This window comes from Bombus fervidus, chromosome 2 (genome assembly GCF_041682495.2).
Source record: "Bombus fervidus isolate BK054 chromosome 2, iyBomFerv1, whole genome shotgun sequence".
NCBI classification, from domain to species: domain Eukaryota; kingdom Metazoa; phylum Arthropoda; class Insecta; order Hymenoptera; family Apidae; genus Bombus; species Bombus fervidus.
Genome location: NC_091518.1, coordinates 21531319 through 21548912, shown reverse-complemented (window position 1 = coordinate 21548912; position 17594 = coordinate 21531319). Strand labels below are relative to the sequence as shown.

The 17594-nt window shown below is 39.8% G+C and overlaps 2 protein-coding genes across 9 annotated transcripts in view; one reads left to right on the top strand and one right to left on the bottom strand.

Moving 5' to 3' along the window:
* LOC139997825 (uncharacterized) overlaps positions 1-17594 on the bottom strand; it is a 210746-nt gene that overhangs the window by 78682 nt on the left and 114470 nt on the right. The window lies entirely within an intron of this gene.
* Positions 1102-4136, top strand: LOC139997893 (uncharacterized). Its single transcript, XM_072021940.1, has 4 exons — positions 1102-1973; positions 2378-2545; positions 2614-2946; positions 3777-4136. Exons 1-4 carry the CDS (start codon positions 1102-1104, stop codon positions 4093-4095), a joined length of 1692 nt encoding a protein of 563 aa, XP_071878041.1. The 3' UTR covers positions 4096-4136.

The following is a 17594-nucleotide window of genomic DNA, read 5'->3' as shown; positions in this document are numbered from 1 at the left end:
CTGGGATACGAGAGCTCGATATTACCACTAATCTGCGTCTGTTCGCTCGCTGTCCTCGCGTGGAACGTTTTGCTCGTCGTGTCGAGCGTCCGGAGGTTGTTATCGATCTACGAGGCGAACAAGTCGAGAAGAAGGTGGAAGGAATCGACGTCGGATCATCTGGTACCGGGAAGCGTCTCGTGGCGCGAAGGAAATCAATTATTGACCAGGTCTCCTGTCGAGAACCAGCGTAATTACGTCGATTTTGTCGCGCAAGCCCGTTCGTACGCGTGGCTACCTCGTAATTGAATTTAATTGATTGTATCGCGCCCATTGCGCTCCCGACCCACCCCCTGTTATTTTCCGATGAATTTTCGTACGCGGAATCCGTTACTTCCGCGGCCATGGTAAAAAGTAATTAAATCGCGGCCCGTCAAATCGAATAATCACGAAAAGGTTGATCGATTCGATTCAATTTCCAAGTTGACGCTGACTTTCGTTCTACGTGCAACGAATATCGCGTACGGTCGATGAGTAATCGCTTTGTCGGGCAATCCGATAGGCGTTGCTGACTTCCAGATTGTTGCATACTTGTCTTCTCGCTCGATGGTTTTTATCATACGAGAGAATACTCGCGTGTTTCTATCGGTGTATAGAAACTCGTTAGTATTCATAAGGATGGATTAGACGATCGTTGAATAATGTAAGAGAATTCTTGAATTCGTTATCGATTAATTTAAATAGTTAAATAGTTTGATAAGAACCATATGTTCGAATCTATCTATTTTGTTATTAATTTAACAGTTCGTTAATCTCTTAAAGAATAGATTCGATGATTTTTATACTGTATCATAAGTACAAACGAATACTCTTGTTCTTTCCTCTTATTATTTTGAAAGACGGTTAACTTCGATAAGAATCGACTAATTTCCTCAGAGATATGCTTTCAGCGTGCATAGGCGTGCGGAGTTCGAGCCTTGCACAGTCAAACGTCTACTCGAGATTTTTCAAGATATTCGTGCATCCTTCTGGAAGAATTTAAAAAGTCATTTGGAAAAGCGAAAGAAGCGTCGTTATGATTCCATCTCGATAGAAATCACCGGGACGAATATTAGAAACGATATGGACGTTTATTTAGATAAAAGCTCGAACGACGACGTCACCCTCGAAAGGAATTTCGATGCAGCAGCCGATAAATTAAAAAACGTAGAACCGTCGACGAGCGAGGGAAAGAATTCACAGTACGATGCAACGTTTGAAGAAAGCTGCGCAACATCCTCGTCGAAATTTATAGATTGGTCCGATGGCAAACTCACCGACTACGATACGATGAAAAACGTTGCCGTGGTTCCAGGAGTGGAAAGATATGCAGAGGACGCGTTTGCTCGTGAAAACGAGAATACGTGCCCGAACAACAACGAGGTTCGTTCGTCGTATAAATTCGAGGCGCATTTAGAAATTGGAAGGGACGGCGGACATTCGCAGCAACGTTTGGCAAATTTCGAGATGAGAAATGAAAAACCTTCGGAGACGACGGTGAGTCGTTGCCTGGCGGAGAAGTTTCTAGTTTCGATCTTGCAAGAGGACGTCGCGTTCATGAAAAATTCGCTGCAACTTGCGAACGAAAAGGTAGTTGATTTCGAGATGGATGCATCGGAAGAAACTGCTGGTGCATCGAAAGGATCCGTGGAGATGGAACAAAAAGAAAATGAAGATCCTGCAAAGGTAGCTGATACGTTCGAGGAATTTTCGTTTTGCGAGGCAACGGATAAGGATGACGATGCGCGTACGCGGAAGGACGATTATTTCGACGAACAGTTTGGAATAGACCCAAGAAACGAGGCAAATTGTACGGAAGAAAAATCTGCGTTTCATTGGAGCAAGAGTGCGATATCTCGAAGCAAAGATGGAGAGGAAGACGTTGGATCGTCTCCAAAGAAGAATTCGACGAGGAACGATAGAAGAACGGAATCTACGATTTTCTTTAGCCGATCGTAAGTCAATTAGAACGAAAATACTCGATGTGTTTTTACGATTGTACGATACTCGTTGTCGATACTCGCGACTGAAATTTCAATCGAAACGACACGATTGAAATTTTAACTACAGTTTCATCCTTTCCACGATTTCAACCGAAATTATCACGAACGCGAAATTGTCATCGCTCTGTCCTCGTATATTATTTAACGCTTTCTAATCTGTCGGATTGATTTGGATCGGGTAGTAATTCAGTAATCCCGTGTTTTCTCGAAAGGGAAAAGCAAATTGCAGAAATGTCATCGACCCGTGGCATTAAATTTCTAAAAACACTACGCTTTCGTTCCTTCCTTATACCGTATAATTACACACATCATAAAACGATGCACACGTGAAAGTTGTTGGAAAAAATACTCGACAGACGCGCCACCAGTTCCGGCAAAGAGGAGGAGGAATTGAACGTTATCGTTCGACGTATGATCGTCATGGAGTTGAAGAGGCATCGAAAGAAAGAGCAGGCGATGTTGAAGAAGTCTCATTCCGATACGGAGAACGTACTCGCAAGAAAAAGGCGCAACAACGGAAACAGGTATGTTCGATGTTTGTTCCTTTTGTTTCTTCGAATGGTTGCTCGGTAGACACGCGCAATTGTTTCAGAACAGGTCTGTTCGGCGTCAAAGGCCAAACGTTTTTCCGAGATTTGCTGGAGCTGGAGGAAAACCTGGAGAATAGTATCGACAACGCGTCAGGCAGCCAATCCGCCATAGTCGACGAAAGGATCGCGAAACGCCAAGATCACGCGGAACAAGATGGAAATCGTTCAAAGAACGACGTACAGAACGACGCGACGTTGGTCGATCGTGCACGCGACTCGATAAATTCGATGGCAACCAGCACCTGCAAGATCCACTCGAATATTCAGCTGGAAAGAAAAGTCAATGCGCCTTGCCTGAGGGACGCCGTGGCGGAACGATCGATCGGACCTAGAAAGTACGTTGTTCGACGAATTATTTAACGGCCCGTTGGAATTTGCCAACCAGCGTCACACCCAGGGAGCCTTAAATTACGCTCGGAAACGTATTCAGGCGCGAGTTTGATGTCGCGCGCGGAACATAGGGAAAACATCGTCGATTCGCGACGCTGCTTTCATTATTCAGAGACTTCTGACACGCCTGCAGACAGTCGACACTCTGACAAAATTTCTATGCTTTATGCCGGTTCTCTCGCGTTAACGCGATTCTCTTTGTCCTTTAAAAATTTCATTCCGGCCAAATCGCAGATAAAGCGACGATTATTCGATTCGCGTATTCTTCAGAATGGAAAATTCAATTTAAATTAAATTAGACGATTTTAAACTAAATTACACGGTTACAATTGGTTGCGAATGTTTCGGAAAAATTGTGTATCTAGTGGATCTGTAATTTTCTAATGTTGGAACTCGAATAAACGTCGCTTTGGTTTGTAATTAGACCGCGAATGTTTATGCACTTCTGGGAGATTTAAATTTCAACAGATTGTCGAGAGAAAAGTGTTTTCAGCGAATATTTGTATATACTTTTTTTTTTCCCAGTCGAGAGATCTTTATCAGCTTCTGCGTTTCACTTTCATTGTACGTGTAACATTTTTCTAATCGTATGAAAATTCTATCAAGCGACAAAGAATTTAGCTTGGATTTAAATGCTATAACAAATGCAATGGTATTGAAATACTTTTCGTGGGTACTATATGTGTATAAACATCTACAGTTTAATTATAATTCTCAACGTATTGTTTAACGCTTTACTCAAATCTTTTCTAAGAATACCATTTATGCTGTCTAGAATGTTGACGACCGATCAGCAGAACCAGGTGAGCAAATCAACGCAGACAGAATACGTCTACGTAATACGAGCAGTGAGAAGTTGTCCCGTTCGAAGGAGGCGACTTCCACTGCACTTGCAGCTACATCGAGTGGTATCGGGTCGCGATGCAGTTTATTCTAAAACGGCTTACGCGAGTTTGGATTTGTCGACGTACATCTTTCGAAAAGCTTCGGATAATCTCATTTACGAAAAGGGAAAAGCTAGTCGCAGTCCTAGCTATATTCCTAGCCCAGAAAGACATCGATGGAAATATGTGACGCCAAGCAAAATCAAATGAAATAATAACAACGAAATCGAAATTAATTAAAATAAGTTGACAATATATAACACCATGTAACATTTAATTTTTGCAAAATATTATATTGTATTTGTGATTCTTTTTCTCGACAATATTGCCTAGTTTATTCACGTTGTTGACAATTTTTTTGTCCATCCGATTGATTGTAATAATTCTAAAAAAATTTAGTAACATGGATCACCGATGACTACCACGACACTCAACGTGTTAACACTTTATCGACTCTCCAATATCATTTTTTCGTTCATTGCGAACGGTACGTTCCTAAAATTGGTATCAAACTGTGGAAGATTACGAAGCAACGCAGCTGACGCAACCGAGCAAGGTACCTTAGTACTAATTAACAAATTACTGCCCAAATAACGAGAAAGATTGTCGGCGACAAAAAGCCGACTAATCGGCTATGGGTCGGTAAAGTGTTAAATAGTACAATCTCCTATCTATACGCTAGTCGTTTAGTCGACCATTCGCGGAGAGACGCGATCACGAGAAAGCACGTCAACGGGAGTCCTAAATTCCTGTTACGATTAGATAATCGACACTACGAACTGATCTATCCCCTTATTTCTATTACGATAATAGGGGTGGTTTAATTGAGTTTACACTGAATTAACACGTATAAAATAATGTTTATTCCAACAACTTTGTAAAAGAGGATAGTTACGCTGGTGCGTAGGTACAAGTTAAGTAAGCGATTGATTTAAGGGTAGAGATCCGGTACAGACACGTTGACTATTCTAACCATGAAGAATAAGTAAAGTTTAGTGACGATGCTGTGTCGAAGGAAAGCTAGCGATGGGTGTGTCTAGCGCACGGGACCATCGGATTTGTTGATGACAATTTTAGTTAGGAAAGCGAGGGCAGTAGACGTTGCTTCTGATTGGATAATAAGAAGGTTGGTGAACTAGGAAGGGTCTTAGCCGCCCTCGATAGAAAGTTGATAGTGGGAAGCATCGTACGTGAGAAAAACTAACTTTCCCGTGTCTTCTCGTAGTAAACGATAAACCTTAAAAAACGCTTTAGTAAAAAGATCTTTGTTCGGTCTGAAGGTCTTTAGCTAGAAAATTCCTGAGTTTTATGGTCGCTCCTTAAGACTATCGAGGGTACGCAATAAGGATGTGTGGACATCTGAATGCCGCCTTGCTCGCGGTGAGTGGCCTGGGTTAGGTAGAGAGTCGGCCGACGTAACACTAGTGTTGGATGTTAAAATTATACTTATCGTCAATTGTACATCGTAAGAGAGATATCGCGTTGAAATATTCGTCGGTGAAACAAAATGACCAATGTCCAGAATATCCTTGACGAATATGGTATGAACGACATTCGAACTTTCATTTAATCCGAAGCTTTCCAAGCTTGGTGACAGCAAGGGTCACCTACGTTCTGAGCGGAAATCAAACGAGCCGCAACGAACACTTCCTGTTCTCCACGGATCTAAATTTACACGGTCACAGCCTGAAGTCCGTGGCACTCTAATTAGAAACTGGGCGTCGTTGTCGTTTGGCCACGCGTCGACGGGAGTCGCGACCTTTTAATTACCAACTCCATTTACTCGTGAAAGTCCAATCGATCTCACCTTCCAATACAAACCATCTCTGCGCTCTATTCGTTCGTTTTTCTTTCTTCGCAACGTACAAACATGTCAGAAACTTTTACGTCAGGATACAAAGTGTTGCTCGACTAAATCATTAAATCACTCACATGTGTATTTGTTTTCCAAGTTGCGAAGTAAGCGCCGTTGTATTTCATATAGTCTTCCGTACCAGAAGTATTTTTTCAAGGCAACGCGATCACAGAACCGAAGAGTCTCGTCGTACCTAAACTCTATAATCCTAAAATTCTAGACGATCGCACTCTCTTACACAGTTTGAAGGCTCGTTTGAAGATACGTCTAAAGTCTGTGCAAGGATTCAGGATACCTGCCATTATAATATACAGCTTATAATAATAATAATACACAGTTTATAATAAACAGCTATAAACAAATGTTCGCGTGCTGAAGCACGCGCGAGAGGCAGCAGGTCTAATTATTGACCGATCACCAAGCGCTCAGGAATTTCTCAGTCTCCAAAATTCGTAGTCAGTTCGCATGGAAAGTGGTAAGTACGATATTTAAGAACTACGACAATGCCCCTGTCTTATTCAAATACCGTCACGTGCATATGTTTATAGCTGGCATCTGGACTCGTTGAACGGACTATAGTAATTTAGTCGAATGACTCGTAACCACTTATCGCTAAGCGATTTGCCTAGTACATAGAAAGTTAGTTACATGTATAGCGTTAAGTAACACATAATATTGAGTTATAAATTTAATTTGTTAGCAGCAAATGGTAAATTACTAAATTACACACCGCTTCGCTGAATCGATGGATACATCAGTACGAGCCTTAAGTATCGACCATAAATTTTCCTGAAGTTAAATAACGTCAGACTAACGGAACTAAAACTAAAATACACCGTTGCTAGCAAACAAGAGGCGACACATAGCGTGCACGTAGTAACGGGGAACGGTTCTTTCAGAAACGACAAGCTTTTTGGGATAAACTCCGAAGACATCGAGTGAACGACAGTCGATCGAAGTTTGGTTGACAAGCTTCCGACTGTTTTCACCGCAAAAATGTGAGACGACCCGCGCAAGATTCATACCGTACGAGCAAATACGGCCAGGCTCCAGAGCAAACTTACGGTACACGCAGCCTGTCGTACGTGACGAGCGGCTTGAGTAATTGTAAACAGAAGACGCTAAAGGCAGCAAGAAAGTTGCGCGACACTTGCCTCGGGCATCTCTCAGCTATCAGTCTCTATAGTCAACTCATAAACGTCTTGGAAAAAATTGATCCAAAAATAAATTCGTCGATATCTCGTAGAAAAATCGTATTCGATTCGGTAAATTTCGAATAACCGACGGATGTCGCTCTTGTGGTTGCACGATAGTGAGTTTGTCGTCGTTTCGGACAACTAGAAAGTTATTGACGAATTAATGTGACGTAGCTCTTTGGCGGATGAACGATACCTGGAAGCTGATTATCTACGATGATTAGATTTTTAAGAAAGAAGAGTTAGGAAAGCAGTCTTGTTAAAATGAATGACGATGGCAGTTTTGAATCGCGTATATGTGCACGCCTGAGGTTATCTTGTGTAGTTAATTTTACTTGGACAAAGTACTTCATTAGTATTTTATATCTTCGATAACGCTATGACGATAATCTTTCGTTACAAAGTAAAATTTCTAAAAGACTGTAATGCGATGTAACATCGTTGTAATTTTTTTTTATTTGCGTTTATTTTACAATCAATTCTCGTTAGAGAATTTTAAGTAAATTTACCTGGCGTGGTACTGTGACACGATTAATAAGTGTTTATAGTATGTTTGATTCTATTTGAATCTAGTGCTCAGGTCTAAGGTGCAATGTCTTTTTAGCCTGCGGATCTGTTCCGACGCGTCGAGTAGTTGAGTAATTAGAGGGTTTTGGTGGTTGTTAACTCTTGTGCTGTGTCTATTACTGAATTTGGATAATTCTTCTTTGACTGTGGGTATCTCGAGGTCGTGATGTATCGTTTCGTTGGTGACGTACCAAGGTGCGTCTATTAGGGATCTTAAGGTTTTCGATTGGAATCGTCGAAGAATCGTTGCAATAAAACGAAGAATTGTAGTATCGTGGACAAAAGGCCTAAAAAATATCGGGTAAACCATAAACATTGTCGCGAGCCGAGGTGCCGACAGGCCCATCAATGTGTCGTCGGTTCTTTAGTCGAAGAGTTTCGTGGAAAAAAGGCCTAGGTGACTCTGGCCACGAGCGGTTGCGTAACACGTGCGTAGTGAGATTAAGGCAAAGGGACAAAAGGGATGCTAAGGCTGAGAGACAAATTGACAATCAGTGTCAGTGGAGAAGTCAAAGAGTGTGAATCGAGAAGTTAGAGAGTGCGAGTTGCGTTGTCGAGATAATGTTGCTAACGTTGTCAAGAGAGTATGGTCCGCGTGAGAGAAAGAGAGAGCGTTGGATCCGTTGTGATGAGAGTTGCAAATTAATTACTGAGTTGTCTAAAGTGTAGCACGTTATTGCGATTAGTTCATGTTAAATAACCATCGTTTCCTGTCTAATCAACATCTGTATCAATCCATATATTCTTTGTAAATAAACCATCATTTTATTATTAAGTAATATTTTCCGATACTACAGAATATATTTCTAAAATGGAATACGAATAATGTTGAAGCAATGGACGAACCTTTAATCGAACAATCACACGAAGGTACGGTGTAACGTTACACAATGTGTTGGTAATTCTGTTATTTAAGGTTTTGTTAAATTTACTTAATAACAGAAAAATGAACTGCACTGCAGCTTGCAGCGAAATATTATGTAATTAAGACCTTTAATTCGTTTTTGCACGGTCCAGGCTCGTTAGTCTTTTCAGCACGTAAGAAGTCGGGAAACAGCTCGCCGAATTTTTGCAGTCACGCTCGAGCTGTTGCGCAACTTCTTTTCGCTGAACGGAAGATAAACGAATGAAACGGATGACATCGCGAAACAAGCAAACACTATCTCTTTTTCGCGGAATAATTGCTCAGCAAGAAATTGGACGCGTCTCGTTTGACGCTGCTTTCGTACGAAACTTTTTATTTCACCGATAATGGCTTGGAATTCCCGTTGTGTCTACACGCTCGTTATTACGCATTTCAAGATCGGTGTCGAGCGTTTAACAACGCCAGTTGAGAGAAATTTAATATGAAAATATTCTAAGTGGAACGACGACAAGTCACTGACCACTCGAGTATTTATTAACTTTCTCCTAATTGCGAATTTCATTTTTCCAGGTATCGTCGCGTATAACGGAACTTCTAATCGACAAATGTCAAAAGTCCACAGCGTACGATTTCTTTTTCTTCGAACGAAAAATAGATGAAATAAGTCGAATCGAACGAAACAAGTATAAGTTACGAAAATGGATTTCTTCTCGTATCGCATTTTCTGCTTGTGTAGAATCGCGTTTTAAGTTATTCGAAATAACAAGAAAATATAATATGTAATATGTAATGTAATATACCATATTATAATATATAATGTAACGTGATATGTAAATAATAAAATCGATAATCGTCTCGTCAATTGCGACGTTATCAGCGACGCAAGCGGATATACGAGATATTAATTAAATATGATACGTAAACTAGAAATTCTTTTCTTATTCTTTGGTCAAGCGTACTTAGGACAATGGAATCAAGCATATTTCGTACCCACGCGCTCTTCACTGCCATTAAATCAATTTAATCCTACCGTTCAATTAGTTTCTTCATAAATCCTACTTCATATTCGCCGTTCGATGTTATCGACACTTCAAGGCCCATTTCCATAAATTACCAGTCTGAATTATGGTGTCGAACGAAAAAGGTCGCCTCATCGAACTCCGATCTCGGAGATGTAACGTTAGCCTCTAACGCAACGATCGTTCCATTAATGTCCTGCTGTGGGAAACCAGTCTCGTCTACCCATATTCAAGGTATGCGAGTACAGTGTCTGAAAAGAGTACTCGCGCAGAAATGTACACGACGTAAGTGTATGTCTGGACCTGCGCTATAAACATTATATTTAATCTAATTAATTTAACGTAACAGCTGCTTTCTATCGATAAGCTTAATTACGCGTCTATTTTAGAAAGGAGATTTCGTAAACGAGACATCGTCTAGACGATGAAGATACTATCGCCGTATTATAATTAAGTTTAATCAATATGTACGATAGCTATGGTTAACTCGATCATTCAAAATTTCAATAGTTTAATAACCAGATTTATCGTCGAATTAAGAGGAGGTGGAACGTAGAAATTGTACGCAGGGAAGTTTCAAGGCAAGCATCAGCTCGTTTCTGCTTGAACCCTGAAATCAACAGAAATAGAGGTTTCTCCTCGCTATCTTTCTTCCCTCCATTCCTTGTTTTCCTTGATTTTCCTTTCTTCCTCCCTTCTCTTTCATTCCTTTCTCAATTCCTCTTTATCTTATCTTACTTTTTCTCCCTTTCTCTCTTCCTTCTTCTCCTTCCGCACATTTTTCTCCCTTACATTTTGCTTCCGATAAAAGAAGATAAATCGTGGATAGAGAGCAAGATTTAAAAATTTTGCACAGCTTCGCAACCTAGTCTTATGCATACGAACGAAGAAACAGACTCGCTGTTCTTCCCTGTTTTAATAAAACTGCAAAGCGTGAATTTCGACTCTGCGCAGAATTTCTCTCGCGCCCTGACTAATGTCAAGGGATTAAACGGGAAATTCGCTAAAACAGACACGTTTCGAGGTGTTGGTATTTCAGCAGAACGCAATCAGCTGTAATTACAAACGTAAATTCATATACATATTATCGTCTGCGACGATCGATAGCGTTTCCAATGCGCATCATTGAGTCGATACACAATGCATCGTACTGTGTCCATGATCGGGCTATTTTCACCGCCGCGTACAGATGCAGCTGCAGTTCGAAATGCGAATTATTTGATAATAGACAAACAATGGAATCTACGATCTGCAGAATCAACCTGTCGTTTTAGCGACCCTGCCCGTCGTTTGCGTGGAAGTCTATTTCAATATGTTGTGATGACGCGTCAGCGCATATTTGAGACGATCTGACGAATGTTACTGGACGATGGGTCGGATGTCAAAAGCAACGCGCCCGTTCATCGTCGATTTTGCGTTTGTGCCTGACGGCGCTTACAGACCCGTTTCGGATCATCTAGCACCGTACGATACATTTTAGTCGCAACACTCGCAACTTATATTTGACATATTTGTTTCGGGAAAAATAATTTATGCGTTTAAATTATAGAGCTAGAAACGTGTCATCTATTTTTCTTTGGCGTTCGATGGTTAATTTGAACAATTTCAACAGGATGAATTTCTCATGATTTTTAGAAACAGAACAGGGTACTGTTTCAAGGTATCGAGTTAATTGATAAATTAAGTGGAACTTTTAGAGATACGATTAAATCTTCGATAATTTGTTTGTTAAAGGAATCGAGATTTTGGTAGCGAAATTTGTGAAATTAACGTCAAAATACCTGGATACTTAGTCGCTTTAACGTGGTACGATATAATTTAATAAAACAATGTATATATTAATCATCGTCTAAAAGGATTATAATTAATATCGCGATAATTTCGATCGCGATAATAACGCGATCGACATGTTTTAATAGGCGACGAAGAAATTTTCTAATGGGCGTGAGAACACCGAAGATTAAGTTACTCGGAAAATTGTTGTTTGATACTGTTAAACAGCTGGAAAATTACGCGCCTGAGTAACTAAAGTAAACGACGCTGTCACGAAACGCTTAATAACTGTAACTGCGTATTTCGTTGTACCGCTTCTACCATTTAACGAGTTCCTTCATTAATAGTACGATACATACATATGCATGTCGCGTTTCGCAGTGTTTCAATGCTGCTTTTTCCACCTGCGAAGTTAAAAAAGGAATCAGATCGAAACGTATCTTCTCGTTAATTCTTTTTCTCTCGAAAATAGTATTTTGTCGTCGACTGTTTTAATTAGCTCGTTCGTTACGCAATTCCACCGAGTTTCTCATGTCCGAATATCTTTTCGACTGTAGTGAAATTTTTTCTAATTATTTACAATGGGAAAGCATTTTGGTATACTTATGTATAAAAGACGCAATGAACAACAGGCCAACTTTACCGAAAAGAGATACATCTGTCGTTTGATTAATTGATAACTTCGTCGCGTATACGCAACATCGAGCACGAAAGAGTCATTATACGCTATCTGAATAAAAAATAGCTCGATCTGTCCGTTATGAACATTTTTTAGTTTAAAAACCAATGAATATTCTACGTACCAAGAGCCAACAGTTTAGAGCCATCGCGTAGTATTAAGTTGTCCGGAAAGTTTCTTTCGTTTTATAAGGAAATAATAGACGCACAATGTTTTTCGCTTTATATCAGTTTATTGAATTATGCACGAACATAATAATAGAAATAGAACGAAATGGATCGTATCTAATTCAATAAAATAATATAAAACAGAAATTGTTGCTCATCTATCGCCTTATGAAACGAAAGAAACTTTTCGGACAACCTAATACATAGAATTCAACGATTATAAACAAAAACTTACAACGTTGCTGTCACAGAAACCTCTGGCGAATAATTTCATCGACACGAAGAACATTGTTATTGCATATTTACGGTATTTATATCGAATCAGTAAGAAAATTATATTCGATATAGGCGATTCTAAACTTTTAATATATAGATATATTTTATTTTATGAGGCCAATATACGTAATCGCGAACGCTTCTCGTTAATTTGCCTGGTCGGACCAGCGAAAAAGTCTAAAATGTAGGGGATGAAAAGGGCAAGAGAAGGATAAAGAGGTAAAGGGGGACTCGTTCAAACGCAAATTATCGCCGGCTCCATTTCCATTTTACGAACAATGCACAATGAACCGCGCCGGAAATAAGAACGAGCTTTCGCCCATTCATGCGTATGTACCACCCTTCCCCGTCTTCTCCATCTTTCCCTTGCTTCCTTGCTTCTTCTTCTTCTTTTTTTTTTTTCTTTCTTCTCTCGTTTCTCCCTCACGATCAGAAGCACTTACTGGTCTACGAGGAGAATCGGGTTTCCTTGATGACAGAGAATTGTCTTGCACTTTGCGCGCACTCTTCGCCTTCAGGATGCTCCTGAGATTCTCCAGAAGCCCATTTACGAATGCATTCGAAGAATAACTCCCCTCCTACGACTCTTTTCTTGGAGAGTATTGCGTTCGCATTGTACGGTAATACCGGCCAGCAGTTTGTATTCTTGTAGCTAATATCTGCGTCTTTTGTAGGGAAGTAATGTAGCGCAGGGATATCCTGTAGTTATTTCTATTCTTTATTACGTTCAAACAAGAAAATTTATTAAGTTTGTTGTAAGAAAGTAGACGCTGTAACACCGGAGCGTTGATCGTTACGATAACAAACAGAGCGATAAAATATATTTGTATAATTAAGGTAATCTTAATTGCTAGTCGTTTTGTTCGTCGCATGGTCGTGACTCGTGAATAATATCGACGTTATGCTTCCTAACGCGACACGGTCCGATTCTCTTCGCGAGTACCAAAATCATCCGTTTACTAATAAACGTCGCTGCTAATTACTAGCAGGGACGTTTAATTATTAACGATATCAATGATAGCGAATGGCGAAAGCAGAGACTGTGTGGACAACTTGATACCTGATATTTTCAAACAGATGTAAGTTCGTTTAAGTTTTCTCAGATATACGGGGGAAACTGTATTCTTTTGGCAAGTGCAAAGGGAAGGAAAGTTATGTTTTCGAAGGTGTATAGTAGAATGAACTCTTAATTTTTCTTAATGAATTTGTTTCGTACGTATATGTATCTGCTTGCTCGAGGTACTAAATTAAGTATATAAATTTCTATTACGATTCCTTCTGCGGTAAAATATTCTATTTAATATATCGAAAATAATGCTCGAATCTAAGTGATTAATAGTTTCGTCGCTACGGATATTTATTACGGCTCTGGACAGAGAAAGCGTTCTTTAATTCCCACACACACATTATCCGTTAAGGTATTTTTTATTATCACAAATTCGTTGCACGAAAGGAAATAATTAATTTCCACGTCGCGTATCAAAAGATTCGGAACGACAGCGAAAAATTTTCGCCCGTCGACCAGCCATGAGCGATATCTTCCCAAGTCGTAAGTTCTCTTGGCAGTCGCCCGATCTGAAATTGCGCGGCTGTCTTTCCCATTCTTCGCAGAAAAGAAGATCCATCGAGAAAACACAAGCCAGACGATGGCTCCCACGATTTCTACGCACTGATAGATCAAGTCGAGAATCGTTTCATCGAGATATAATCGCGGTTAATACGTATTCTGTCAAAAATTGCGTTTCCCGTGTGTATTCGTTCGTGTATTATTCCATCGGTTCATCGTCGAACATTTTTGGCAATTTTCCGATCTTGCTTCCTTCGCAGAATCCTATCCCTTGCTTTTCCTTCGCGAACGAACAGGGCGAAGGGGATAAAAAAAGAAAAGAGAACTGGTAGAGAACTTCTTCTCGTCTTCATCCCTGCATCCGCCGTTTTTGTCCCCGATCCGTCTCCTCTCGCTCTCTTGCAAGCGTCCTCCGCTTCTTCCATTCCACGTTTCTTTCTGATTCCGTTTCCTTCCCGAATTTCGTATACAGAGTCACAAAACACGTAGAGAATATCTCTCTATGGTCGCCCGAGGCTTATTTTTCAAGTCGAACAATTTTATATCGCGCAGGAAGTGTACTAACATCGATAAAGACTTCGTGTTTTTCATTCCAACGCGAAGGAACGAAACTACGTAGATATTACGTTGAGTGATAACAGTTTCTTCAAGCATATCTCAAAAGAATACAAGTATTGATATTTTTATATAAGATCTACTTAATCAGGAGCATCTCGTTCGTCTGAATTTTCCATAAATGTATATCTTCTGTAAATAATATTCACAGTATTGTTCGAAATATACGAACAGTCGAAATTCTACTCTCTTCTTTCGTTCGGTTCGCGGATCTCAGAGAGCGAGAAACACAAAGTACGAATGATATACAGAGAAAGATTCGTCAGCTGACTCATCGACATCGGTATATTTCGTAAAGTATTTCGAGCGTAAAATGAAATTGTTCGTAAGTTGCGATATGAGCCTCGAACGATATTTTTGCGCAGAAACCTCTTTCACTGTTTCGATACCTACGACTAACCCCGTAAAAATATTCTCTACATATTTTGCGACACCCTGCATGGATAACATTCTCGTTTCTCTTACTCGATGAAATCCGACGTACGCAACTTTTTCAGTTTCCCCACAACCCGTTGTATTCGTCTCGTTCTACCTCGCGCGTTTTCTCTTTCCACCGTCAAATTTCTTCCCTTTGTTCGTTTTCCTTTTCTAGCTTCTTGGCTTCGGCCAATATAGAGAACACGCGTCCCTTCCTTCCATAATGAAATTCGACTTCCTTTCAAGCTTACCCTCTCTGTTGTCTCCTCTTCTACTTCTTCTTCCTCTTCTTCTTCTTCTATACTCGTTCGACGATACGATGGAAGACCAGGCAAATAACCCGAGCTTCGACAAAGCTTACTCGCGGAGGAACACCGTCCCAGGAGATATCGTCTCGTCCTTAGATCAACGTCGTCGAAGGAATTGTTACTGACAATAAGAAGATCACGAGAACGAGTCTCCTTCTTCTGACGAGCCGAATTCGCGAAATTTGCACGAGCTCCATCTCGCGACTCTTTACTGCGGTAGCATTACGAGCTTTGATATGTTTGGTATAAGAAGATACTTGAAAAATTGCAAAGTTCGATAACAATGAGCGTGATCGATACCGTCTTCTGAAATTTCTTTTCTTCTTCTTAGAAATCGCGATAATCAGGAAATAATTGAAACAGAATTACTTATCTGTCTGTTTCGTGCCAAATTATAAAAATGTCAAGTAAATATTGTTTATGTTTAAACATTCTTCAGGCGATACTTGAAAAATTGCAAAGTTCGATAACAATGAGCGTGATCGATATCGTCTTCTGAGATTTCTTTTCTTCTTTTTAGAAATTGCGATAATCAGGAAATAATTGAAACAGAATTACTTATCTGTCTGTTTCGTGTCAAATTATAGAAATGTCAAGTAAATATTGTTTATGTTTAAACATTCTTGAGGCGATACTTGAAAAATTGCAAAGTTCGATAACAATGAGCGTGATCGATATCGTCTTCTGAAATTCCTTTTCTTCTTTTTAGAAATCACGATAATCAGAAAATAATTGAAACAGAATTACTTATCTGTCTGTTTCGTGTCAAATTATAGAAATGTCAAGTAAATATTGTTTATGTTTAAACATTCTTCAGGCGATACTTGAAAAATTGCAAAGTTCGATAACAATGAGCGTGATCGATATCGTCTTCTGAGATTTCTTTTCTTCTTTTTAGAAATTGCGATAATCAGGAAATAATTGAAACAGAATTACTTATCTGTCTGTTTCGTGTCAAATTATAGAAATGTCAAGTAAATATTGTTTATGTTTAAACATTCTTGAGGCGATACTTGAAAAATTGCAAAGTTCGATAACAATGAGCGTGATCGATATCGTCTTCTCAAATTCCTTTTCTTCTTTTTAGAAGTTGCGATAATCAGGAAATAATTGAAACAGAATTACTTATCTGTCTGTTTCGTGTCAAATTATAGAAATGTCAAGTAAATATTGTTTATGTTTAAACATTCTTACCAGTATTTTACGACGTTAATATTCCACAGACCCAGTGTCAATTTACTTTCAAACCGTAATTAGAAATATTAAAATACTTGTAAACTATAAAATATGGTAAACGTGCGACGCGACATAATACAACACGATACATCACGAAAGAATAGAATTCGATAACTACCATTCAAGAACTAACTCAGCCTCACGCTACGCATTCTAACGAAGGAAAGACGACGTGCAATCACGTCTCCTTGGATGCTCGCGCAATCGTCTTTTGTACCGTAATTTCACTCGGAGCTCGATCATCCTCAATCAAATCTCAATCGCCGACAAAAAGATCACCGATAATTCCCATTGCCACGTTACGTATTACAACTTTAAAACGTATTAATATTCCTGAATATAAAATACGACCGAATTATAAGAGTCGTCAAACACAGAAGTAAATTTTGATATACTCTTGAAACGAAAAAATAGCGAATCGATAGATGAATCGATTAATTACTGCTATCAATCGCTCGTTACGTGCAAGCGCTTCCTCTTAATGCCGTGAAGTGTACACACTTGAATCAACGGAAGCGTCCCTCCGTTTCCGGCCGAGAAGTATCTTGCATCCTCTCGATTCCATCGATGGAGCAATTAAATTCACGCTGTAAATCATTGCTTCCAACAATCGTCCCTTTTTCGTTCCAGATCCAACGATTTTGCGTAAACACGGCAATTCCGGCGAGGTCATTCGAGCGTGAAACGCGAATCGCGTTCCCTAATTGGCAGCTTTTTTTCGTGGTAATTGGAAGCAGCGGTGAAGCATCCTCGGAAGGATCTCGAATCGAAAAAGACGCGGCCAAGGGAACTTGTACGAAAACGGCGAGAGGTAACAAAACGGAACGACTTTTTATTGCTGGAATTGGAAACGGTGGAGAGGATTCTGTCGATTTGACGGCGAGCCATTTTCCAGATTTCGATCGGACTACGAAACGGTAAACTAGCAAAGGGAAACTTTGTAACGATGTTAATACCGAAGGTTTAACGCTGGATCAAACCAGTTACCCAGATAGTTTTTATGAAGACTGGAACAGAATTATACATAGGATGTTCTAGTTCTTTTTGATCGAACTTGCACGGTTCCTACACCCGGAAAAGTATTTTTTAAGGACCTTGAAGTTTCGTTAAGAGGTGTAATAAAAATACAAAACACGAACAGAACTACGTCTTAGCCTGTAGGAAATCCG